This window comes from Molossus molossus, unplaced genomic scaffold, assembly GCF_014108415.1.
Source record: "Molossus molossus isolate mMolMol1 unplaced genomic scaffold, mMolMol1.p scaffold_m16_p_29, whole genome shotgun sequence".
NCBI classification, from domain to species: Eukaryota; Metazoa; Chordata; class Mammalia; order Chiroptera; family Molossidae; genus Molossus; species Molossus molossus.
The window spans coordinates 56258-81611 of NW_023425365.1; the positions used below are offsets into that span (position 1 = coordinate 56258).

The following is a 25354-nucleotide window of genomic DNA, read 5'->3' on the forward strand; positions in this document are numbered from 1 at the left end:
GGTGGCTCACCACGTGAGTGTCCACTGTGTGCTTGCTGTCCAGTCTGCACTGTGCCACCAGGGCTCATGCTGCCAACTTGGGGATGAACCAGGAAGTGAATTCACATGATTGGGGCTCATGTGAGCTGCAGGGTCTTCCCTCGCCCCCGGCTGCCCTGGGCTCCCATGGTCCTTTGTGGCCCTGATCACATGGGCTGGCTGATGTCAACACCCCTGCCCCACACTCTGGCCAGTGCCTTGCCCAGGGAGAGACTCCCTGTCTTTTGCTCTGGTGCAGTGCCTGCCCCACGGGGCATGTCGGATGTTCAGCTCTGGCTGCATCTCTGCTCAGCAGACACTGGCCTGAGGCCACCGGTGGCCATAGCTCCTGCTGCCTGGCCTGGGAAGTCACCTTAGATCTGGTGGTGGGATTGCTCGGGCTGCCTGGGGCCTCTGGGCAGGAGAGCAGGGAGGTCTCGGTAACTTTCCTCTGGGGGTGGGACTTGGAGGACTTGGCCAGACAGGGCCTTCCGCAGCAGGAGTCATCAGGGTCCCCCATCTCTCTGTTCCTGAGCACCCCGAGCGGCGAGGCTGGGCTTTCTCTGGGGTGGGAGGTGTGTGGGGGAGGGAGGTCTTCTTTCTGGGGCAGGGTCCACAGAATTTAGCAGAGTGTCACAAGGACCTTGCTACCCTGGGGTGCCCCAGCCTTTGAACCCCTTGTGATGCCTCTTGAGTGGCCCCACCCCAAAGGGGTTTACCTGTGAACAGCCTGGCCCTGGGGGTGGGGGTATTTACTGTCCTGTCCCTCCTCTCCCCACAGGTATCATCCTTGGGTGGGCTGTTTGTCAGCTGACCATGTCCGTGTGTGTCCACATTGATCTCTAGGGTTCCCATGGGGCAGCTGGCCCTTCCTAGAAACCAGATAGGGGTGTGGTCAGCTGCAGGAGTGGCTGCGGCCAGCCTTTGTGTGCTGGGCTTCGGGGTCACCTTGGGGGAGTGCCCATGCTCTTGCTTGGGGGTCCCGGATGTGCTCTTGCTCGTCCGAGGAGGCCACGGCCAGTGGGCATGTCACACCATGATGACCTGCTTCTCTGGCCCACTTGGGGTTAGGACACACGTCCCTGAGGAAAGCCAAGCCCTCCTTGGTGCCACATCCTGTGTGCTGTCTATTGCCCTGGCCTCGCAGTTTCTCTCGTCCCACCTGGGAGGGCGGGGTCAGGAGGAAACCTGGCCCCTCCATGACTCTGACCCTGCCCTCGACTGTGTTTGGGGCTGGTTCAGTTTGTCCACGGCCTGTGTGAGGCTGAGGTCCCTGGGGAGGTTTGTCGGGTGGAGGGCCTGGCCAGCTTGCTCTTGCCCTGGGGATGCTCGTGGCCTGTGTGAGGCTGAGGTCCCTGGGGAGGTTTGTCGGGTGCAGGGCCTGCCCAGCTTGCTCTTGCCCTGGGGATGCTCGTGGCCTGTGTGAGGCTGAGGTCCCTGGGGAGGTTTGTCGGGTGCAGGGCCTGCCCAGCTTGCTCTTGCCCTGGGGATGCTCGTGGCCTGTGTGAGGCTGAGGTCCCTGGGGAGGTTTGTCGGGTGCAGGGCCTGCCCAGCTTGCTCCTGCCCTGGGGATGCTCGTGGCCTGTGTGCCTCTGAGCAGCTGCTCCCACCCCAGGCTGCCTGCCCCAGATGTGCAGCCTGCCACTCACTCGGTCCTCTTCCTTCCCTTGGCTTCTTCCTGCCTTGTCCCCACTGTGCTGAGAACGTCTGTTGGCTGCCAACCATGGCTCTGTCTGCGCCCCTCATAAGGGTGGTGGGAAGGGCCCTGCAGTTTGCTCATGACGTAGAGCTTGGGTGGGGGATGGGCAGAGGCCTTCATCCCAGGGCTGTCCTGCACAGAGGGCCTGTCCCCAAACTGACGCACTGCATTCACGCCAGGGATGGGGTCTCTCTGACAGGCAGGCAGGGGGCATCCCCACCCCCATTGAACCTCATTCCACAGGGGACCCCACCCAGATCCCAGTGGAAGCCTGGGGATGGGAGGTCACCATGGACCGGATGACAGACCGCACAGTGCTCAAAGGACCTGAGGAGGCCCGATGGTGCTTCCGTGGGTTGGGAACACGCTCAGATCGAGCCTGGAGGGCTCTGCCCCGGGGTGTACTGGCCCCCTCACCCCCTGTGCCGGCTGACGGGGCCCACGGCGCAGAGATGGGTGCTGGCCTGGCCTCGTTCTGGGGTCATGGCTCACCGTGGATGGTGTGTGGGACAGTTGGGAGACATGCATCACATTTGTTATCTCATCCGTCAACTGCAAACTACGAATTTGTGAAGGCAACTCAATCCAGCAAAAGCTGACCCTCTGAGCTGCGTGATCTAGAAAAGAAGCTGAAATTCCAATATGCGTTGTCTCAGGGCAGAGAAGTGTGGCCAGGTGGTCAGTGAAGACTCTCTGGAAAACTGTTCCATTAGCCGTGTAGGAGCGCACCTCAGTTTATTCCCACATCTGTGAAACGGCCAGAGGGGCCATCCAGTGCCGTGGGCCCACTTCCGGGCATTAACACACAGTCAGTGTTCAGTGTGCTGGAGCTGATGCCCTTCAGCACGAGCACACTGACGACTCCGTGGTCCAGATCCCAGCGCGCAGGTGGCCAGGGCACCTCGGTTTACCGTCTCCTGTAGGTGGCAGCCAGGCTGGCCCACCAGGCTGGCTGCGGGCGGCTCTGCCTCTCGAGGGGCGAGCAGGGGGCCCAGCGTGGCCTGTCAAAGGGCAAAGGCCCCTTAAAGACACTGGCTCCCAGGGGAGTGTGCACCTCCCCTCTGCAGAGAGTGGTAATAAAAGCTGTGAGGGGCTGCGCAGCAACATGATCTGTGTCCTCCTCAGGGAATGACAACCTCGTTGGCCCCGGTGACAGGGACGATATGAGTGAGTGAGCGCCTTACACTCCCGGGGCTGCCTGTCCAGGGGATTTTACCCACAGCCCCTGCCCAGTGGGGTCCTCCCCCCGGTGCTCTGCCTCCCATGGGAGGGGCTGGGGCATGTCTTACGTGGCAGCAGCGGCCGGAGGCCTCTGGAGGGCTACTTGTTTTAGTAACGGTGCCTTTATTTTATTTTTTATTCTTCTTTATTTTTAGAGAAAGAGAAAAAAAGAGGGGGAGAGAGATAGAAACATCGATGAGAGAAAACATCGATGAGAGAGAACATTGATGGGCTGCTTCCTGCATGCCCCCCACTGGGGATCGGGCCCAGAACCTGGGCATGTGCCCTGACCGGCAATTGAACCAGTGACCTCTTGGTGCAGGGTCCACACTCAACCACTGATGGGCATGTTTTCTTTTTATAATCAGAGAAAAAGCTCGCAAACAGTACGCAGTGAGATGTGCCCGGAGTCATTTTTTCTCTTCCCCCAGGAATTGGGGATTGCACCTGCCATGTGCCCCTGGAGCTCAGGGCCCGTCCAGCGTGTGGTGCAGTCAGAGCTTTCTGGAGCGAGCCGGGTGGTCTCAGGCCCGGCAGGTGTGCTCTTCAGCTGCTCTCTCCCCAGGTACGAGATCAAGGACCTGCTCAACCACGCCTTCTTTGCAGAGGACACGGGCGTGAGTGTGGAGCTGGCTGAGGAGGACCACGGCAGGAAGTCCACCATTGCCCTGAGGCTATGGGTCGAGGACTCCAAAAAGCTGAAGGGCAAACCCAAGGACTATGGGGCCATTGAGTTTACCTTTGACCTGAAGCGGGAGACACCAGATGATGTGGCACAGGAGATGGTAAAGTGATGCCCGCTGGTGGCGGGTGGCAGGTGGGTGGGGGCCAGTCCTGTGTGTGGCTGCGAAGCCAGAGATGAGAACAGTCAGGAAGGCGCGTGCTCCCCGCCGAGAGCTGGGTCTGGACCGAGGACCGTGTGCTGAGTGCATGCTCCCTGCTGCGGAGGTGGGGCGTCTGCTCAGATCCCGCGCAGACGGGCTCCCGTGAGTCAGCAGAGGCCCTGTTTTGACCAGATTCTTGCCGACTTTGTGTAAATGTGGACCTTTGGATCTTTGTTTTATTTTGTTGTCAAGTGGTGTGTGGCCCCCAAAGGCCCGGCGGGAACAGGGGTACAGGGATGTTCCATGTTGCAGAGAGAGGAAAAGTACCCATTAGACATTAATGAGAACGATTTTGACTGGGAAAACTGAGCAGAAGTAAAAATGAGCCTGGTCACTGTGAAAGGGCTGGTGTGTGGCTGTCATAACCACAGAAAGTGCGTGTCCTTTCTCATTTAAATTTTTTTTTCCTTTATTGATTTTAGAGAGAGAAAGGGAGAGGGTAGATGGAAACATTGATGAGAGAGAACATTGACTGGCTGCCTCCTGCACGCCCCCCTGTGCATTGGGCCCAGAACCTGGGCATGTGTCCTGACCGGGAATTGAACCGGCGACCTCTTGGTGCTGGTTCGACACTCAACCACTGAGCCACACCAGCTGGACCCTTTTTCTCTTTTTAAAATGTTTTACTGAATAGAGCACATCTTTTAAAAGTGTATCTAAGCCACGAGGGTATGACCACAGATTCTTCTCGGCTGGGCGCCCCAGCCCTGGTGGGTTTTAAGAGTGGGGAGTGGGCTGGGTGCTGGGGGTGGCCTGGGAGAGCTGGAGGGAGCCCACCTGAGCAGACTCCTGTGGGCAGCAGGCCCTGCTGAGCCGAGGAAACAGGCCGGCCGGGCCATGTAAGGTGTGGGAGCCACAGCCGAGGGCTGGTCGGTGAGCTCACTGGGGCCCATGCAGGGCTCGGTGGTGCAGTAGGTCGGCGCGGGACGGAGCCGGCATTTGCAGTGGCTGTGACATCCTGTTGATGGCCTGGAGCCCAGGTCGGGACCATAGGCACCTTCCTGCCGCCAGTCCTGTCCCTGGTCCTGGAAACAGACTCTCTGAGCAGACTGAGTGGGTCTTCCGGCTCCGTGTGCCTGGTGCACTGTTGAGCCGCTAGGCTGACTGAGTGGCGTCAGTAATAGTCACCAGCCCGGCTGTCCAGTGGGTGTCGGGCACCCTTTCTCCTCATGCCGCACCGCGGTCCCTGAGTGCTTTCTGCTGGCATAAAAGCACACACACAGCCCTGGCCGGTTTGGCTCAGCGAGTCCCGGGTTCGGTTCCCACTAAGGGCATGTACCTCAGTTGCAGTTTGTCCCGGATCCCGGTTGGGGTTGTGTGGGTGGCAACCAGTCGATGTGTCTCTCTCACATCGATGTTTCTCTCTCTCTTCCTCCCTCTCTCCCTCCCGCTCTATCTGAAGATAAGTGCAAAAATGTCCTTAGGTGAGGATAAAAAATAAAAATAAAACGCACATGATGAGTGAAGCGGTGTGCAGCTTTAGCCCGTGAGCCGGGTTCAGGAGCGGCAGGACCTTCCTGGCCAGCAGTGCACACTGACCAGGAAGAGGGGGACAGCCCCTGGTGCACAGGAGGTGGGTCCCTGGGACAGCCTGGACCCACCTGTGCCCTCTGCGCCAGGGGAGCCTTCCTGCCCCAGGAGGGTCTCAGGACTTCCTGGGTGTGGGGACTCGGTGGGGGCCCAGCTGGGTCAAGTGTGCAAGGGGAAGGACATCGGGGGTCGGTGCACAGGGACCCCGCGTGGTGCTTCCGTGGCTGTTTCCCAGTGCTGTCTGCGCCTCACCCTGCCGGACGCCTCCCCTGCTCAGGCTTTGGACTCCACTGCTCTTCCTGGGACCTGCCCACCCCCTGGACAATGCTTCCTCACCTAGAATGCCCGGCCCCCCAGCACAGCTGCCCGCCCAGGCCCATCCTCACGGTCCCCAGCACGTGGCTGAATGGGTGGGCAGGCGGTGTCTCTGCCAGCTCCCAGCAGAGGCCCCGGCCCAGTGTTCCCCTCCCCCCTCGGCCCCCTCCCCCACTCCTCAGAACTGCTTTTCACGCGGACATCTTCCGTGCATGTGGCATCCAGCAGGAGAAGGCGCGTCACTGTGTTCAGTCCCAAAATAAACAGAACAGTGTGTCTCCGCCACCCTGCGTAGGGGACGGGAGCCCGGTGCCTGGACGGAGCTGCTGTGCTGACCCAAGAGCACCGCCCTGTCCCTGCAGGGTCTCTCTGGTGTGAGCCCAGGCCTGAACCTGCAGGGTCTCGTCTGGTGTGAGCCCCGGCCTGATCCTGCAGGGTCTCGTCCAGCGTGAGCCCCGGCCTGAACCTGCAGGGTCTCCTCCAGCGTGAGCCCCGGCCTGATCCTGCAGGGTCTCCTCCAGCGTGAGCCCCGGCCTGATCCTGCAGGGTCTCCTCCAGCGTGAGCCCAGCCTGATCCTGCAGGGTCTCGTCCAGCGTGAGCCCCGGCCTGATCCTGCAGGGTCTCGTCTGGTGTGAGCCCCGGCCTGTCCCTGCAGGGTCTCGTCTGGTGTGAGCCCCGGCCTGTCCCTGCAGGGTCTCGTCTGGTGTGAGCCCGGCCTGATCCTGCAGGGTCTCGTCTGGTGTGAGCCCGGCCTGATCCTGCAGGGTCTCGTCTGGTGTGAGCCCGGCCTGATCCTGCAGGATCTCCTCCGGCGTGAGCCCCGGCCTGACCCTGCAGGGTCTCCTCCAGCATGAGCCCCGGCCTGTCCCTGCAGGGTCTCGTCTGGTGTGAGCCCGGCCTGATCCTGCAGGGTCTCGTCTGGTGTGAGCCCCGGCCTGATCCTGCAGGGTCTCGTCCGGTGTGAGCCCGGCCTGTCCCTGCAGGGTCTCCTCCAGCGTGAGCCCCGGCCTGATCCTGCAGGGTCTCGTCCAGCCTGAGCCCCGGCCTGATCCTGCAGGGTCTCCTCCAGCGTGAGCCCCGGCCTGATCCTGCAGGGTCTCGTCTGGTGTGAGCCCCGGCCTGTCCCTGCAGGGTCTCGTCTGGTGTGAGCCCCGGCCTGATCCTGCAGGGTCTCCTCCAGTGTGAGCCCCGGCCTGATCCTGCAGGGTCTCCTCCAGCGTGAGCCCCGGCCTGATCCTGCAGGGTCTCGTCCAGTGTGAGCCCGGCCTGTCCCTGTAGGGTCTCCTCCAGCGTGAGCCCCGGCCTGTCCCTGCAGGGTCTCGTTCAGCATGAGCCTCGGCCTGGCCTGGCCTAGGCTCCCAGGCTCCTGGCTGGTCCTGGTGGTCGATGCTGGGTCCTGTGGCTATTGGCCCGGTTCTGACCTCCCCACCCCCCAAAAACACTAGAGGGGACACCAGGATCCGGGGCCTCTAGCCGTCCCTGGGCCCCTCCTGAGCTGTCCCTGGGGCAGCTCCTGGCTGTTCGGGGCGGCGTCACGCATCCATCACTTTAACTCGGGGTACATCGCTCTTCCCACTCAGAGTGGCCCAGACGCTCACGAATGAGCCCTGTGGGTTGTCGCAGCAGAAGTGACTTCACAGGGAGACTCTGACAGCAGCAGTGTCACCGCCTGTGGGCCTGGGGCCTGGGGCCGTGTCTGGGCTGCCTGGCCCCTGGGCCCCAGGTCCCTGAGGACTGGGTGTGGGGATGTTCCAGAGCCTGTGTTCATCCGGGAGGCCGCCTCCCAGCTCTGCTGTCCTCTGGGTCCACCCCTGAGGCTGCTCCCACAGGTCCTGGGGCAGGGCCGCGGGTGGGGCAGTGGCTCAGAGAGGACGCCTGGGGGCCTGAGAGGGGCCTGGGCTGGCTCTGACCTGAGCTGTCCCCTCAGTGTGGACCCAGGGAGGGAGGGAGTTCACCAGGCCCTGCTCCTGTCCCCCTGCCTTCAGGGCCTCCGGAGCAGGGGCGCCCCGCCCGACAGGCAGTGAGCTAAACTCCCTCCTGACTGGGAAAAATAGAAGAACCGCCGGGAGAGGCTCGCTGGCCGGGGAGGGGTGGCGTCTGTGCGGTGGAGACAGAAGGGAAAGTGGGTCACGGGCAGAGAGCAGCAGAGGCAGGAGATCGGCGCCCTCTTTCCAGCCGCCTCTGGTCAGGCAGCCGCGTGGGCCCCTGGGCGGTGGATGTGCGGACCCCAGACCAGAGGGCAACCCAGCCCCCCGCTCAGCGCTCTGGCCTGCGAGGGTGTGTCTGCTTCAGGGGTCCTGCGGTGGAGGGTGCGGCCAGCCTGCCCTGTCCCTGGGCCCCGCCCGCCAGGGGCTTCCCCGTGGTCACATGGCCCAGGGCGGCTCCAGGGGTCAGGAATGCAGTGCTAATTAACTCTGTGGGAGGGACTTTGGGACCATGCGGATGTCCTGGTTCCCCCAGATTTTCTATCTGTTCCTGTGTCTGTGGGCTGTTTGGTTTCATTCACTGGGTTGTAGGCTCCGTTGGTGAGGTGCCTGTCACCGTGTTGCAAGTGACCCAGCTTCGCGCTGTGCTCACACTGTCCCCCTAGTGTCAGGAGTGGCTTAGCAGGCGATGTGGGATCGGGGCCCCTCGTGAGTGTGGCTGGGTGTCGGCCAGGGCTGAGCTTGGCTGGTGGGGCTCATTAGGGCTGGGGATCCGCAGCTGAGCTCACTCACCTGCTGCTGGTGGGACACTGAGTTTCTAGCCAGGTGGATGCATGATGTGGCTTCGTGGGAGCCAGTGACCTACAGGAGGGAGAGACACAGACAGAGACACTGAGGGGCTGAGAGACCGACAGACAGTGAGACAGACCGACTCAGAAACAGACAGGCACACAGAGAGAGACGGAGACAGAAGGAGAGGGACGGGAGAGACAGACGGCGTGCAGGTGTGTGGCCCCCTTTGTGGGACCGCGTACCGGAAGGACAGTCCTGCCGTGTGGTCCCTGTGATCCTCCGGCATGCGTCTGAGGACGTAGCCTTGTGCCCCCAGGGCAGCTCTGTGCCTCTTGGTGCTCAGCGTCCCAGATGCACCCTGGGCAGCCCTGGGCGGCTCCTGCCTTCTCCACACACGACCTCCCGTTGCGGCAGAGGGAGACACCCAGGCCTCCTTGCCCTCCTCCTGCTGACCTGGACCCGCTGTTTCGTGGAAGCCCCCCCTCAGTGCCCGAGAGCCAGCATGCGTGTGCTGTCAGTCACATGCACACACACGCGTGTACTCGTGGCAACATTTGCGTGTGTGACTGTTGTACGTGGAAATCTGCGGGTTCACACGGTTCCCGGCCAGCACTGCAGGGGTTCTTCTCTGCTTCTCCCCCTTCCTCACGGGGATGCCACGGTGATGGCGAGGAGCCTGGTTTCCCCTGTTCTGTGGTTGGGCCACGCATCTCCGTGGACAGAGCCGTGATATGTCCCGGGGCCTCGGCGCCTTCACAGACGCCGTCCGACACTCGGGTACCTCAGGGCCGTGAGGTCGCCAGGCACGGTGCCCACCTTCCTGGTCTCAGGCTACAGAACGCGCCTCTCTCCGGCCTCCACGGCTCCACGGAGAGTGGGAGCTGAGGACGCCGCTGGCCACGGACGCCGCCTGTCCCCGAGCACCCACACTCGGCCAGGAGCACCTTCCCACCCGGGCGGCCTGGGCGCGGGGCTCCCGGCAGCTCGAGTGTTGGGATGACGGGCTGTCCGGGTGGGGGGCAGGCCAGGGTCTGCTCCCTCAGTCCCAGCTGTGCTGGTGCAGGCTCAGAGGTCCCCTCCCTGCGGAGTTATGGTCGTGGCTGGAAGTTGCCTCCCTACGGGGTGACGAGAGCGTCCCTGAAGGAGGGAGTGAGGGGCCTAAGGGGGACTCGGCAGAGGCGCCGTGATCGGGGGTGGCGGTGGGATGTGCAGGCGGGGACGGTCGCGGAGACGACAGGTGACTTCCTTTGCAGGTCGAGTCTGGCTTCTTCCACGAGAGCGATGTGAAGATAGTGGCCAAGTCCATCCGCGACCGCGTGGCCTTGATCCAGTGGCGGCGGGAGAGGATCTGGCCGGCGCTGCAGCCGCAGGAGCCGCCGGACCCGGGCAGCCCCGACAAGGCCAGGGGCCTGCACGTGCCCCTGCAGGTCCAGGTGACCTACCGTGCGCAGGCCGGGCCCCCGGAGCCCGAGGAGCCCGAGGCGGATCAGCACCTCCTCCCCACCTTTGTCTACATTGCGAGTGGCCACTCTGCTGACAGCCTGAGAGGGGCCCCATGGGAACAGCTTGGTGGTCAGAGGGCCCCCGTGTCCTGCTGGTGTAGCTTTGGGGTCTGGAAACAATGCACCGGGAGTGCCCTTTTAAAAGGTCTTGCTGTTCACCTGTTGCTGGCACAGCCACGGTCACCTGTCTTCCCATGAGCCGGGCCCCGTGGGTGCGGTCTGCTCCCTCCTCCACCCTCCCCAGATGTGGCAGCTCGTCCCCTGGGCAGTCTCGCTGCCGTGCGGGGCTGAGTGGGGGCAGGCGGGGAGCCCGGGGCCCTCTCATGGCGTCCGTACGGGGTGGAGGCAGGTCAGCCCGTGTTCCAGCCCAGGTGGACCCAGCCTGTGCCTTGAGAGGCCGGCGATGGACCAGATCCCCCGCTGCAGACTCTTCCACTGAAGGAGGTCGGGGTCTCGGGACCCGGCCCCCCATCATCACACACCGGTGACAGTAGACCGGAGCTTTTCCTAGCTTGGACGTCCCAGCCCCCAGGGCTCCTGTGCCTTTGCAGAAATGGGCAGGGCTCACTGTCAAGGCCAGGTTGGGCGCCCTGTGAGGTCCCCGTCTCAGCCAGGGTGGAAGCAGCTTGTGAAGACGGTGTGAGGAGCCCCCTGGGAAATGGGGTGGCCCGTGGCAGCCTCCTAGGGTGTCAAGCAGTGTGGGCGGCCAGGGCCGTGTCTGGGTGGTGCAGTTTGCCCCCCGCCCTGCTCCGTATTGACTGTGTAGAGTGACCACTGTCATTATTTACGTGATCTGGAAACAACCAGCCTTTGTTCTACAGAAGAGACCGTGAGGGCGGGCGGAGCGTCCCTGCGTGGCCCACACCGGGGTCCCCCGGGCCTCGTGTGGAATGCTGTGGGGTGCCGGGGAACCCGCTCTGAGCCGTGCCTTTGCCTCCGCAGCGGACAGCACCTTTGACAGCGGCCAGGGCTCCACCGTATACTCGGACTCGCAGAGCAGCCAGCAGAGTGTGGTGCTGGGCTCGCTGGCGGACGCGGCCCCGCTCGCCGCCCAGAGCGTGTGCAGCCCCCCGGTCAGCGCAGGCGAGGGGCCTGTCCTGTCGCACAGCCTGCCCTCGCTGGGGGCCCACCAGCAGCCTGCCACGGTGAGTCCGCTCGGTCCTCCCGCAGGGGCCCTGTCCCCACAGCCGGGGTCTGACAGGCCGTCTAGGCTGCGCTGTCTGCAGGGGCCCTGTCCCCACAGCCGGGGGTCTGACAGGCCGTCTAGGCTGCGCTGGCCGCAGGGGCCCTGTCCCCACAGCCGGGGTCTGACAGGCCGTCCAGGCTGCGCTGGCCGCAGGGGCCCTGTCCCCACAGCCGGGGTCTGACAGGCCGTCTAGGCTGCGCTGGCCGCAGGGGCCCTGTCCCCACAGCCGGGGGTCTGACAGGCCGTCTAGGCTGCGCTGGCCGCAGGGGCCCTGTCCCCACAGCCGGGGTCTGACAGGCCGTCCAGGCTGCGCTGGCCGCAGGGTCCCTGTCCCCACAGCCGGGGGTCTGACCGGCCGTCTAGGCTGCGCTGGCCGCAGGGGCCCTGTACCCACAGCCGGGGGTCTGACCGGCCGTCCAGGCTGCGCTGGCCGCAGGGGCCCTGTCCCCACAGCCGAGGGTCTGACCGGCCGTCCAGGCTGCGCTGGCCATGCAAAGGCAGGTGCCCAGACGGTCCGTCCTCGTCAGGGCTGCAGGGCTGCGGGCTGCAGCGGCCTGTGACCGACCCTGGGAGGCCGATTGATGAGAACGTGCAGGCAGAGCCCAGCGACAGCCCGGCTTGCAAAGCTGTGGTCGCTGGCGGGCCCCGTGCTGCCGGGTGCCGGGGCAGGTTTGAGTGTCCAGCATCGCTGGGGCCGCGGCCCTCTGCTGGGTGTGCCGTGGCCACTGCAGGTCCCAGGTGTGGGAGTGGCTGTCGTGAGAAACGTTCTCAGTGACCTTGGGAAGCGGGATCGAAAGAGCGTCGTGCTTATGGCTGAGGAATGATTTGTAAGCCTGGTAGAGGAAGTGGAAATGGCTCTCTGAGGGGGTCACAGTTGGCGTTTATTTTTTATTTTGATGCTAAAGAAGGAGAAGCGGATGCTGGCTTCGAAGCCCTAGCCCCTTGGAGTGGGCAGTGGGTGGCCCCGAGGGAGAGGGAGCCCTGAGGCCCGGGAGTGCTCTCCCAGGTCTTGCCTATTTACGCAGAAACAGCCTGGACAGAGGTGGGCATCGGAGGGGCCCCCAGGGTGTACTCAGCTGTCCTAGGGAGGGTGATGGTGGTGACGTGCCCTTGAAACCCAGTGAAGGAGGAGAATAGGGCGGAGGGTTGGGGGCAGAGCCACTCGGGGTGCGGCTGGAGGAGCAGGTGCATGGCCCCTTGTCTCACCCTGGCTGCTGGTGAATGCACAAGACAGGGGTCGCCCACCATGCTGCCTTGCACAGTGTCTTCACTGTGGAAGACGGAATGACTGATGGCAGGTTCAGATGACCAGGGACTGTCCCATGACCCATCCAGAGAAGCTCAGTGAGAGCGATCTCCCTTGGCGGTGATAGCCGAGCTCTTTCCTGTTTCCTCCATCCCCCACTGCTCCTCGCTTCCCCCTTATTTTGAAGTAAATCCCAAACAGAAAGATCTTTTGCCCATAAGTATGTCAGTCTGTCTCTCTGCAGGATCGAGACTTTCGAAACAAAACCCAACGCCCTGATGGTACCTAAAAATGAGCCAGGGGACAGCGGTTTTGACTGGCATCCCATGGGGAGGGGTCTCTGACCACACCCCTTGTCTCCGCCCTGGCCCCCAGTGAGGGCTCCGCCCGCGGCCCCATTTTCCTGACCGAGCTCTGGAAACTCCGCTGCGCAGGTGTGGTCGCTGTTTCCGTGTCTGCCGTGTGCACGCAAGTGTGTGTGTCAGACTGTCCTGTGGACAACAAGCATTTGCACTGCTGTCAGAACACACATTTCTCCATGACGCCACAAAGTTGTAGTGGTCTTTTCTCGTGGCTGCGTGGCAGTCGGTGGACTGGCGGTAGAACATGCCTTGGTGAGCGTTGTGGCTGGTCTCAGTGTAGTGCCCACTCCTTGCTTCTGCGAGTCTGTTCCTGGGAAACGGTCCCTGGCAGGACAGTGGGCAGGGGTGAGATGGCTCTCTGTGGCCGTCAAGCTCGTGGCTGGGGGGTCCTGGGGCAGCCACTGAGCGTGCCCCCGGCACTCTCTGCAGCCTGGCCTGTCGGTGGGCTCCGTTCCACCTCCCACCCGTACCTCGCTCCCGCCGCAGCATTTCCCAGAGCCTGCCACCAGCTTTGCCCCTGTGCTGACTGGCCCCGCCTTGCCTATGCCCTCGGGACACCAGGTGAGTGGGCTGCGCCTCCTCCAGGCCTCCGTCTCCCCTGCCAGCCAGGTCCCAGCCCAGCGTGCTGGTGGGGGGGGGGGTCACTTGTGTTTGTGGAATGAAGTCCCACAGCACTTGGAGGGCCTCATTCACACACAGCAGTTCTCAAAGAGCTGTGCATCCTGGGCTCCCTGCTGGGTGTGCATATGTGTGTGTGCACACGTGTGGGTGGGTGTGTATTCATGTGCACACGTGTGTGTGCATGTGTGAAGGCATGCATGCATGTGTGGGGTATGCTTGCAAGTGTGCATGCACAAATGTGTGGGCATGTGTGGGTGGGTGGGTGTGTATTCATGTGCACATGTGTGTGTGCATGTGTGAGGGCATGCATGCATGTGTAGGGTATGCATGCACATGTGTGGGGGGTGCACGTGCGTGGGCATGCATGTGTGGGGTATGCATGCAAGTGCGTGGGTGCATGTGCATGTATGTGCATGTATGCATGCATGTGGGTGCACACATGTGGGAGAGGGTGTGCATGTCTGTGTGCATGCATGTTTGTGGGTATGTGTGCACATGTGTGAGGTGTGCACATGTCTGTGGGGTGGGTATGCATGCATGTACATGCATGTGCTCATGCTCACTGATTTTCTGTCATGTCTAAGTGCCCGAGGCGTCTCTTGGAAGGACACTGGTCTAAGAGAAGCCCCTTCTCCCTGCAGCCTCCTCCACTGGCCCAGCCAGCACCCCTGCCACAGGTCCTGGCCCTAAAGCCTGCGGGCCCTCTTCAGCCGGTGCCCCCACACCTGCCTCCATACCTGCCTCCCACCTCCCAGGTGGCCCCAGTGCCGCCGAAGCCCGTCCAGATGCCGCCAGCGCCCCTGCAGCCACTCACCCAGGTCCCTCCACAGGTACCTACCTCGCCCTCCTGTCCTCCAGCCTCCTCCCTCGTGGGGCTTTGGTGCTGCCGGCCTGTGTGTCTGTCTCAGGTGCGTCTGGATGAGGAGGAGCCAGGGCAGGGCTGTGAGTACGCAGCTGCGGCCACTGTCTGTCCATCCAGCCATCTGAGGCCGTGTTGACTGTGGCTCCTTGGGGTGGGGTCAGACATCATGTTGCCTGTGACACCTGACAGCGTGTGGTTGGTGCCCAGGAGCCTGGGCTCCTGTCATGGCCAGTATGGGGACAGCTTCCACCTCACGCGGTGTCCCGGGGCTATGGTGGGAAGTGCTGCTTCCTGTGGAAGGCGTGCGTGTCCCCCAGGCTCACCCCTCAACCCAGAAGTTCTTACCTGTCAGCTGTCACCCTCACCCGCCCTCGTCCTCGTCACGCCCTGTCAGTCGACTCACCATCAAGCAAACCCGCCGCCTTGCTTGGTGGCCACGGCACTCAGCTGGTTCCAACACACGGGAGCCGGTCGGCGCCCTCCCTGCCTGAGAACCGGAGGCGCTGCTGATGCGACACCGCGTGCCTGCCGCCAGCAGGCCTGGCCCTCGCGCCCTTGTGCCCTCTACCCCGCGGCGCGGCACAAAGGACATTGTTTGCCAGTCTGACAAAAATAGTCATAACGCTCACCAAGGCATGTTCTGCCGCCAGTCCACCGACCGCCACGCAGCCACGAGAAAAGACCACTACAACTTTGTGGCGTCATGGAGAAATGTGTGTTCTGACAGCAGTGCAAATGCTTGTTGTCCACAGGACAGTCTGACACACACACTTGTGTGCACACGGCAGACACGGAAACAGCGACCACACCTGCGCAGAGGAGTTTCCAGAGCTCGGTCAGGAAAACGGGGCCGCGGGCGGAGCCCTCACTGGGGGCCATGGCGGAGACAAGGGGTGTGGTCAGAGACCCCTCCCCATGGGATGCCAGTCAAAACCGCTGCCCACTGGCTCATTTTTAGGTGCCATCAGGGTGTTGGGTTTTGTTTCGAAAGTGTCGATCCTGCAGAGATACAGACTGACATACTTATGGGCAAAAGATCTTTCTGTTTGGGATTTACTTTGAAATAAGGGGAAGCGAGGAGCAGTGGGGGGATGGAGGAAGCAGGAAAGAGCTCGGCTATCACCGCCAAGGGAGATCGCTCTCACTGAGCTTTTCTGGATGGGTCATGGGACAGTCCCTGGTCATCTGAACCTGCCATCAGTCATTCCGTCTTCCACAGTGAAGACACTGTGCAAGGCAGCATGGTGGGCGACCCGTCTTGTGCATTCACCAGCAGCCAGGGTGAGACAAGGGGCCATGCACCTGCTCCTCCAGCCGCACCCCGAGTGGCTCTGCCCCCAACCCTCCGCCCTATTCTCCTCCTTCACTGGGTTTCAAGGGCACGTCACCACCATCACCCTCCCTAGGACAGCCGAGTACACCCTGGGGGCCCCTCCGATGCCCACCTCTGTCCAGGCTGTTTCTGCGTAAATAGGCAAGACCTGGGAGAGCACTCCCGGGCCTCAGGGCTCCCTCTCCCTCGGGGCCACCCACTGCCCACTCCAAGGGGCTAGGGCTGGGAAGGAGCATCTGCTTCTCCTTCTTTAGCATCGAGATCAAAATAAAAAATAAACGCCAACTGTGACCCCCTCAGAAAGCCATTTCCACTTCCTCTACCAGGCTTACAAATCATTCCTCAGCCATAAGCACGACGCCCTTTCGATCCCGCTTCCCAAGGTCACTGAGAACGTTTGTGTATACCAGTTGGCTATTACTGTGTAGGCTGTTGTCATTGTTTTATGTGACAGTCTAGGGGGGAAGTGGTCCGTGCCCCTGGATTGATGGTCAGTACTGCGTAGTTTAAAACACTTCATCCCGCCAGGTGAAAGGTGTTAGAGAGAAAACTGTCAGAGAACCGTCTGCAGTGTTCCCAGTGTGGATTCCACGCGGTCAGATACTGGGGGTCTCTGACCAGAAGGGTTGGGGGCTCCCACTGTGGGGAGAGGCCGTCCTCCCCAGTCCTCACGGCACGGCCAACGGGGGGACTCGGCGTATGCTCTCCCCAACAGGCCCCGACAAAGAATTGGTCTGTCAGAAGTTACACAGGTCGGGGAGTCAGGCAAAGTAATTTCAGATGTTTGGGGCCTGCCTGGTGCCTCTGACCATCCTGACCTTCTTTTTGTTTTAATCCTCACCTGAGGATACTGCTCCTTCTCCGCCCCTGGCTGGAGGCGGGGGGCAGAGTGGGCTCAGGCGGGCAAACAGCACGTCCCACAGGCTTGGCTTCTCATCCTGGGGGTGTCTGCTGCCTCCTCCCACCCCCAGCACATGTCAGGAGCCAAATGTTCCACTGTGGGCCCTTCCTGGGGGCTCCGTAGCAGCTGCTCGTGGGGGGTTCCCAGGCGTGCTAGATGCCATGGCACCTGCCCTCACCTAGGTGGGGCCTGGCAGCCTCCAAGGAGCTCTGTCAGCCCCTCTGTGGGTACCAGGGGGCTCACACTGCCCCTCTTGTCACCTGTCCAAATACGGTAGGTGGATAACCCGTCAGCAGGGGGACGGGGCACCGGGGTTCCAGGGTCTGTCAGCTGTGGTCCAGGCTGCTGGTTCCAAGGTGGTCATGGCAGATGAGGATGATGCCCCAGAGTCAGGGGGACCTCTCAGGCAGCTCCCCAGCGGACAGTGGAGGGACTCGGGGAGATGCACCGTGCTGGCGGGGGCAAGTCTCCCCCCCAGGGGTTCTACATACCTACATGGCCCGGCATGTAGAGCCCAGGGCTGCCACCCACCCTGTGAGGAGAGGGTGGCGTGGGGGCTTCTCACCTGGGGGCTTCTGACCTGGGGGCTTCTCACCAGGGGAGGCTTCTCACCTGGGGGCTTCTCACCTGGGGGCTTCTCACCTGGGGGGCTTCTCACCTGGGGGCTTCTCACCTGGGGGCTTCTCACCTTGGGTGCTTCTCTCCTGGGGGGCTTCTCACATGGGGGCTTCTCACCTGGGGGCCTCTCACCTGGGGGGCTTCTCACATGGGGGCTTCTCACCTGGGGGCCTCTCACCTGGGGGGCTTCTCACATGGGGGCTTCTCACCTGGGGGGCTTCTCACCTGGGGGCTTCTCACCTGGGCAACTTCTCACCCGGGGGGCTTCTCACCTGGGGGCTTCTCACCTGGGGGGCTTCTCACCTTGGGTGCTTCTCTCCTGGGGGGCTTCTCACATGGGGGCTTCTCACTTGGGGGGCTTCTCACCTGGGGGCTTCTCACCTGGGCAACTTCTCACCCGGGGGGCTTCTCACCTGGGGGCTTCTCACCTGGGGGGCTTCTCACCTGGGGGCTTCTCACCTTGGGTGCTTCTCTCCTGGGGGGCTTCTCACCTGGGGGCTTCTCACCTGGGGGGCTTCTCTCCTGGGGGGCTTCTCACATGGGGGCTTCTCACCTGGGGGCCTCTCACCTGGGGGGCTTCTCACATGGGGGCTTCTCACCTGGGGGCCTCTCACCTGGGGGGCTTCTCACATGGGGGCTTCTCACCTGGGGGGCTTCTCACCTGGGGGCTTCTCACCTGGGCAACTTCTCACCCGGGGGGCTTCTCACCTGGGGGCTTCTCACCTGGGGGGCTTCTCACCTGGGGGCTTCTCACCTGGGCAACTTCTCACCCGGGGGGCTTCTCACCTGGGGGCTTCTCACCTGGGGGGCTTCTCACCTGGGGGCTTCTCACCTTGGGTGCTTCTCTCCTGGGGGGCTTCTCACATGGGGGCTTCTCACCTGGGGGGCTTCTCAGCTGGGGGCTTCTCACCCGGGCAACTTCTCACCTGAGTGCCCTCCCACCTGGCCCTAAATCTCAACAGCCCTGTGTCTGGGGACACTATTTTTTTTTTTAATATTTTTTTCTTTATTGATTTTAGAGAGAGAGGAAGGGGAGGGAGAGAGAGAAACATCGATGAGAGAGAACATCGACTGGCCGCCTCCTGCAGGCCCCCACTGGGGATGGGCCCACAACCTGGGCATGTGCCCTGACCGGGAATCGAACCAACGACCTGTTGGTGCAGGGTCGATGCTCAGCCGCTGAGCCACACCGGCCGGGCCCCACTGAGAGGGAACCGGGGGTCAGGCCTGGCTCCAGGCCGCCGAGGAAGGTCAGCGTCCAGAGCTCCTCCCTCAGGAGGCAGGGTCCAGGGCTGGGTCCAGGCCTCGAGCTCGGGCTCAGCCAGACGCGCATGAGGGAAGTGTGGTTTCAGGGGAGGTTTTCCCAGGTGGGAACTCGAGACTGCTTTTTGTGTGTTTGTTCTCTAAGTCTATACACGTGTTCTCAGGCCGGGACTTGCCTGTGGCAGGAGTGGGTGCCCTAGATAGGGACACCTCAGCACCGCACCCCACATGCGCTGCCCGCGGGGACGGGGAGCGCCCGCTGTGCCAGGATGCCCAGGGCCCTCAGGGGTGGCGCTGGCACCTCAGCCTGCTGCCCGTCTTCTGTGCCCGCAGATCCTGCTGGGCCACCCGCCTCCCTACACTGTGGACGTTTCTGCCCAGGTGCCCACGGTGCCCGCTCCTGCCGCCGTCCTCTCCCCACCTCCGCCCGAAGTGCTGCCGCCCACCGCCCCCGAGCTCCCACCTCAGCCCCCCAGTTCCCTGGCCCCCACGGTGCTGGCTGCTCCTCAGGGCTGGCCTGTCCAGACTGCCGCGTTGCCTCCTGCTAGCCTGCCGCTGCCCAGGGGGCCTGGGGCCTCCAGCCCCTGCCCAGCCGTCCAGCTGACTGTGGAGTTGGCTCCGGAGGTGTGTGCCCCCCAGCATGTCCCCCTGCTACCTGGCCCCTGTGCTGGGTCTCAGCCCTAGAAGCGAGGAAGCTGGAGTGAGTCCTGGGCCTTGGGACAGACCTGGGCCCTCCCTCCGCTGGCCCCAGGTGTCCCTTCCCTTCAGTGCATTTCCAGGGGAAGGTGTGATACTCCTTTTACACGTAGATTTCGGGGACTTTCCTTTGGAAGTGACGGTGAGGCCTGTGAGGAGCCTTCCTGGGCCTGTGCTTCCTTGTGAGGATGATCAGAGTGGGTTAGTGTGTGGAAGGGGAGGGTCCGCTTTTAGGAATCGGCTTGGCTCCAGCAAGAGAAAACCCTCAGGCCCGCTGCCCTGTGCGGTCTGCTGGCAAAGGCAGAGGGAGCGGGCGTGGCTGGGCTGGACAGCCTGCGGGGTGCTGTGGGGGAGGGGCCTGGCCCCCCTCCTCTCCATGGTTGTATTTCAGGAGCAGGCCTCCCAGGACAAGCAGCCTGGCACCCTGCAGAGCTGTGAGAGGTAATGGCGCAGCTGGGGTGGGGCTGTCGGGGGACCCCATCTAGCTCCCCGCCCTGTGTCCAGGCTTCTCCTGACCTCAGCGGAGCCTCAGGGAGCTCCTCCGGGGTCTGTGTCCGCGCTCCCTGAGATGGGTTGTCTGATGCTCCGGGCGCGTTCTGGGGCTTGGTGCTGGTTGTGTGCTGAGGGCTCTCCAGGTCCGGGGCTGGGCGGGGACCAGGAGGCCTGGGCACACCCCGTCTCCCTGCAGTCTCCTGGTCCTGGGCACATTGAGTGTGGAGAGGGACCGTGTCCTCCCTCCCGGTGTGTCAGCCACAGCTTGCTGCTCTGCAGGTCCTCAGTCCTGGCAACAACCCCCTGTGGTTGGCATGTCCTTGTGCACAGAAAGGGAAACTGAGGCACCGGTGAGGGTTGTTTCTTAATTTTGATGTTTACCACGAGATAGCTGGGCCTTAACGGGCCACATGGTCACGAGGACCAAGGTGCTGGCCCCGAGAGCCCATGGCCTCCCCAGCCTCCGGGCTGCCCAGGACGGGGGAGGGGTTGCAGGTCCCGGGATTTCTCTGCTGGGCACACGCGGCTGCTCAGGGTTCTCTGGCTGGGCACACGCCAGCGCCTCTGGCTGTTTCCTGAAAAGCTAAGCTTCCCGCGTAAGGACAGTTTGCAGGTCATTTTCGTGGGCGCGGGAACATCCCTGGTTTCCCAACAGCTACGGAGGGTCTGATGCCACTTCCGGAAGGGAGCTGAGTGACAGCTGCGAAGGCACCTTCGGGGGCGGGAAGCTGGACGGCAAGCCTGCCCGGAGACACCACCGCCGGTCCACGCGCACACGCTCCCGCCAGGAGAGGGCCAGCCGACCCCGGCTGACCATCCTGAATGTGAGCCACAGGCGTGGAGGGTGGGGGCAGGGCCCTGGTCCCATCTCCTCCGGCTCTCATCACCTGTGTCCCTAGGTGTGCAACATGGGCGACAAGATGGTGGAGTGCCAACTGGAGACGCACAACCACAAAATGGTCACATTCAAGTTCGACCTGGACGGGGATGCGCCCGACGAGATTGCCACCTACATGGTGAGTGGGTGTCTGTCCGGTGGACTGGAGGGCACTTCTCTTGGGTAGGCTGTCTCCTCTGTGTCCTTCGGGCACTTGGCCGCCAGCCCTTCCTGTCCTGCAGCTCCAGCAGGTGACTGCCCACACCAGACACCCGGCGGGCTGCTGCTCCAGCCGTGGCCCCTCTTGCTGACCGTGCAGCCCTGGGCTCTGGGGCCAGCCCTGCCGCGTCTCCCCGTGGGGTTTAGGACAGAGCAGAGACCAAGCAAACCCGCAAGTGCAGCCTGGCTGTGTGTGCCGCCGCAGGTGGAGCACGACTTCATCCTGCCGGCCGAGCGGGAAACGTTCATTGAGCAGATGAAGGACGTCATGGACAAGGCGGAGGACATGCTCAGTGAGGACACGGACGTGGACCATGGCTCCGACACTGGGGCCAGCCCGCCGCCCCTGAGCACCTGCAGCCTGGGTGCCGGAGAGGTGAGCTGGGATGCTGGGTCCTGGGGGGCCAGGGCCCGCTCATCCCCAGCTGCAGGCCCCGAGGACAGCTCTGGGAGGCTGCCTGCCTGTTCGGGGAGCCTGCGGGGTGTGCAGTGCTGGGCGACGTGGCCCGGAGCAGGGCACCTTCAGCTGCCTTGGAAATACCGGGCCCTCGGGCCTCGGCTCTCAGAGGCTCTGAGGCTTCTGTGTGCTCCCAGCTCTCTGTCCATGCCGTCTACTCATTTCTGACCCTTTACCTCCCTCAGGAGAGTCGCCAGTCCCAAGCAAATGCCCCAGTGTATCAACAGAACGGTACGTCTGCCTCCTAGGCCACCCCCCACCAGACTCACCTTAGAGGAGGCGTTTCTGTCCGTGTCCCTTGTCTGCAGCAGGCATTTGATAAGAGCCCCATTGAGTGTATTATTAGGGGTAGGCCATCTCACGAGGGGTTGCTGGACTGGGTGCTGACCTCCCGTCCCTCACAGATGTCCTCCCTGTCTGGCCCAGGTGTCCCCTGAGCATGGCATGAACCCCCTGCCTGCTAGTCCCCAGCCGGCCTTGCCTTCCATGCCTCGGGCGTCCTGGGAGCTAAGCCATTGTTGGGGGTGCTTGTCAGGGCTCCGTGAGCGGGTGCACACTCCTCCCTGGGGAGGCAGATCCTCAGGGCGTCTGTGGTGAGTCTGGTGCCAGCAGTGAGGGCCCCGCGGAGACACGAGCTTGCCCTCACCAGCTGCTCTTGTCCTGCCCTGCAGTCCTGCACACCGGGAAGAGGTGGTTCATCATCTGTCCAGTGGCTGAACACCCAGCTGCAGAGGCCCCCGAATCCTCGCCCCCACTTCCTCCGAGCTCCCTGAAGCCCGAAGTCGGCCCAGGTAGGAACAGCCAGAGCGCCAGTCCTGCTGCCTGGCTACAGCGTGGCTCTGACCCGGGCATCGCCTGGCGTGACTCGTGCTCACGGCTCGCCGGCCGGGGCTGTGTGCCCAGCTATGGGCAAGGGACGGGCGCGCACTGTTACCCTGAGGCCCAGAGCCGCCTGGAGGCGGGCTGTGTTCCTCCCCGGACGTCTGCCCAGTGAGCCAGGTCAGGGAGCACTTTGGCTCGGGGCTGCTGGTCACCTTCGCTCTGCAGGGGCCGCACCTGAGCTGCACATGTGTGTGCTAAAGGGCTTTGCCGGTACCTGTTCTTGCCAGAGTCATTGTGCAGCTCCCGACGCCCTACCCTCCGCCGTGTGGCCCTGCAGGGGTGCCTGCTGGTTCTGCTTGTTTGTGGGGTGGGAACTCCCTTGTAATGTCGAGACTGACACTCGGACCTTGATGGCCCCGTGTGCACAGGTGCAGCAAGCTTGCCTTGGGCTGTCGGTGAAGTCCTGATTCTTGTGGTCCCTTGAGAGGCTGAAAATAATCACTTAAGCAGACTTAAGGTTTAACTCCCTGTGAGCCGGCAGGGCCAAGCTGTGATTATGTAACCTGACCTAGCGGGCGGTGCAGTAGTTCTCCAGTTTCATTTTCCGAGTTCTCAGGTGCCGTCGTCCGCGGTGGTCCAGACTATTAGACGGAAATCCCAGACAAAAACTTTTCAGTTGGATGTAGTCCCATTTCTTTACTTTTCCTTTTGTTTCCCTCGCCCGAGGAGACATATCAGAATAAAATATTGCCGTGAGAAATGTCTGAGATTTTACCACCTATGTTTTCTCCTAGGATTTTTATGGTTTCAAGTCTTACATTTAAGTCCTTAATCTATTTTGTGTTCATTCTCCAGTTTTCCCAACACTGTTTATTTATTTATTTTTTTAATCCTTATGCGAGGATATTTTTGCATTCATCTTCAGATAGAGAGGAAGGAAGAGAGAAAGAGAAACATCGATGTGAGAGAGACACATAGACTGGTTGCCACCCACACTACCCCAGCCGGGGTCAGGGGCAAACTGCAACCGAAATACGTGCCCTTAGCAGAAACCGAACCTGGGTCCCTCAGGTCTGCGGGCTAACACTCTAACTGCTGAGCCAAACTGGTCAGGGCCCAACACCATTTACTGATAGACTATCTTTACCCCATTGTGTGTTCTTGTCTCCTTCGTCATATGTTAATTGACCATAAGGAATGGGCTTATTTTTTCGTTCTCTATTCTGTCCCATTGATCTCTATGTCTGTTTTTATGCCAGTACCATGCTATTTTGATTACTATGGCTTTGTAGTATAATTGGATATCAGGTAGCATGATTCCTCCAATTTTGTTCTTTTTTTCCCCAAGATTGCTATTGTTATTTGAGCTCTTTTGTGGTTCTGTATACATTTTTGGAATATTTGTTGTAATTCTGTGAAATATGCACTTGGTATCTTGATAGGAATTGTGTTGAATCTACACATTGCTTTGGGGAGTATGGACATTTTAGTGATGTTAATTGTCCCTATCCATGAGCATGGTATATGCTTCCACTTAATTGTATCTTTTTTATTTATTTATTTTTTTATTTTGCATTTTTCTTCAGATAGAGTGTGAAGGAGGTGTTGGAAGAGACAGAAAGAGAAACATCGATGTGAGAAAGACACATTGATTGGTCGGCACCCACATGACCCCAACCAGGGCCGGGGACAAACTGCAACCGAGGCACATGCCCCTCGTGGGAACCAAACCCAGGACTCTCTGGTCCACAGACTGATGCTCCAACTGCTGAACCAAACTGGCCAGGACTTTTTGGTGAATTATTTAGGGTTCTCTATATACAGCATCATGTCATCTACAAATGGTGACAGTTTTACTTCTTCCTTTGCCATTTGGATGCCTTATATTTCTTCTTTTTGTCTGATTGCTGTGGTTGGGACTTTCAGTACTATGTTGAATAAGCATACTTCCCTGTCTTGTTCCTGATTTTAAGGGAAACACTCTAAGTTTTTGGCTGTGGGTTTGTCATATATGGCCTTCATTATGTTGAGGTATGTTTCCTCTATTACTACTTTGCTGAGAGTTTTTTTTTTTCATAAATGGGTGTTGGATTTTATCAAATGCTTTTTCTTTGTCCATGAATATGATCATGTGATTTTTATCCTTCACTTTGTTTATGTGATGTATCATGCTTATTGATTTGTGGGTATTGTACTAACCTTGCATCCCCGAAATAAATCCCACTTGATCACTGTGTATGATCTTTTTAATGTATCACTGGATCTGGTTTGCTAATATTTTGTTGAGAGTTTTAGCATCTATGTTCATCAGTGATATTGGCCTATAATTTTCTTTCTTTGTAGTGTCTTTATCTGATTTTGGAATTAGGATAATGCTGGTCTTGTAAAATGAGCTTGGTAGTCATCCCTCCTCTTGAATTTTATGGAATAGTTTGAGAAGGATAGGTGTTAGTTTTTTGAATGTTTGGTAAAACTCACCTGTGAAGCCATCCAATGCAGGATTTTGTTGGAAGTTTTTTTATTACTGCTTTGATTTCATTAGTTGTAATCAGTCTAATTCAGATCTTCTGTTTCTTCTTGATCTAGTTTTGGAAGATTGTATAGTTCTAGGAATTTATCTATTTCATCCAGATTTTTCAATTTGTTGGCATAACCTGTTTGTAATCTTTTCTTACAATCCTTTGATTTTCTTTGGTGTCAGTTATTACTTCTCCTCTTTCATTTCTTCTCCTCTTTCATTTCATTTTATTTATGATGAGTCTGGTTAAAGGTTTGTCAGCCTTGTTTATTGTTTCAAAGAAGCAGCTCTTGGTTTCATTGATCTTTTGTATGATTTTTAAAAATTATTTTGTTTATTTCTGCTATGATCTTTATTATTTCCTTTTTTTTTACGCCTTTCCTGAGGATATTTTTTATTTATCTTCAGATAGAGTGGGGGAGAGAGAGAGAGGTCGATTGGTTGCCTCCCACACAACCATGACTAGGGCCAGGGATCAAACCACAACCAAGGTACGTGCCCTTGACCAGAATCGAACCGGCAACTCTTTGGTCCACCGGCCGACGTTCTAACTGCTGAACCAAACCGGCCAGGGCTATTATTTTCTTTCTTCTGCTCAATTTGGGCTTTGTTTGTTGTTCTATTTTTTGTTTATTTAAGTGTAAAGTTAGATTGTTGACTTGAGATTTTTTTTTTGTTTCAGGTAGGCCTATAATGCTATGAACTTTCCTCTCAGGACTGCTTTTGCTGTGTCCTATAGGTTTTGGGTTGTTGTGCGTTCACTTTCATTTGTTTCAGGGTATCTTTAGATTTCCTCCTTGATCTCGTTGCTAACCCATTCATTGTACAGTAACGTTGTTCAACCTCCATGACTTTGTGTGTCTTTCAGTTTTTTTCTGGTGATTGATTTCTAGTTTCATATCATTATAGAGAAGATAAGGATTTCAGTCTTCTTAAATTTATGGACACTTGTTTTGTGTCCTAACATGTGGTCTACCCTAGAAAATTTTCCATG

General features: G+C 60.0%; 1 protein-coding gene across 1 annotated transcript; it reads left to right on the forward strand.

Moving 5' to 3' along the window:
- Positions 1–2007: 2007 nt before the first annotated feature.
- Positions 2008–22014, forward strand: LOC118641337 (serine/threonine-protein kinase WNK2-like). The gene is made up of 14 exons (XM_036278468.1): positions 2008–2060; positions 3504–3723; positions 9639–10073; positions 10132–10219; positions 10722–11032; positions 13111–13242; positions 13923–14132; positions 18484–18903; positions 19367–19416; positions 20123–20291; positions 20367–20483; positions 20769–20939; positions 21206–21251; positions 21692–22014. The coding sequence occupies exons 1-14, from the start codon at positions 2008–2010 to the stop codon at positions 22012–22014; spliced, it is 2745 nt and encodes a 914-aa protein (XP_036134361.1).
- The last annotated feature ends 3340 nt before the right edge of the window (positions 22015–25354 follow it).

Coding starts and splice junctions, on each gene's coding strand:
- LOC118641337 (XM_036278468.1), top strand. CDS start 2,008: ATGGACCGGATGACAGACCGCACAGTGCTCAAAGGACCTGAGGAGGCC. Junction 13,243..13,922: donor CTATGCCCTCGGGACACCAG/GTGAGTGGGCTG, acceptor CACTGGTCTAAG/AGAAGCCCCTTCTCCCTGCA. Junction 19,417..20,122: donor ACCCTGCAGAGCTGTGAGAG/GTAATGGCGCAG, acceptor GTTTCCCAACAG/CTACGGAGGGTCTGATGCCA.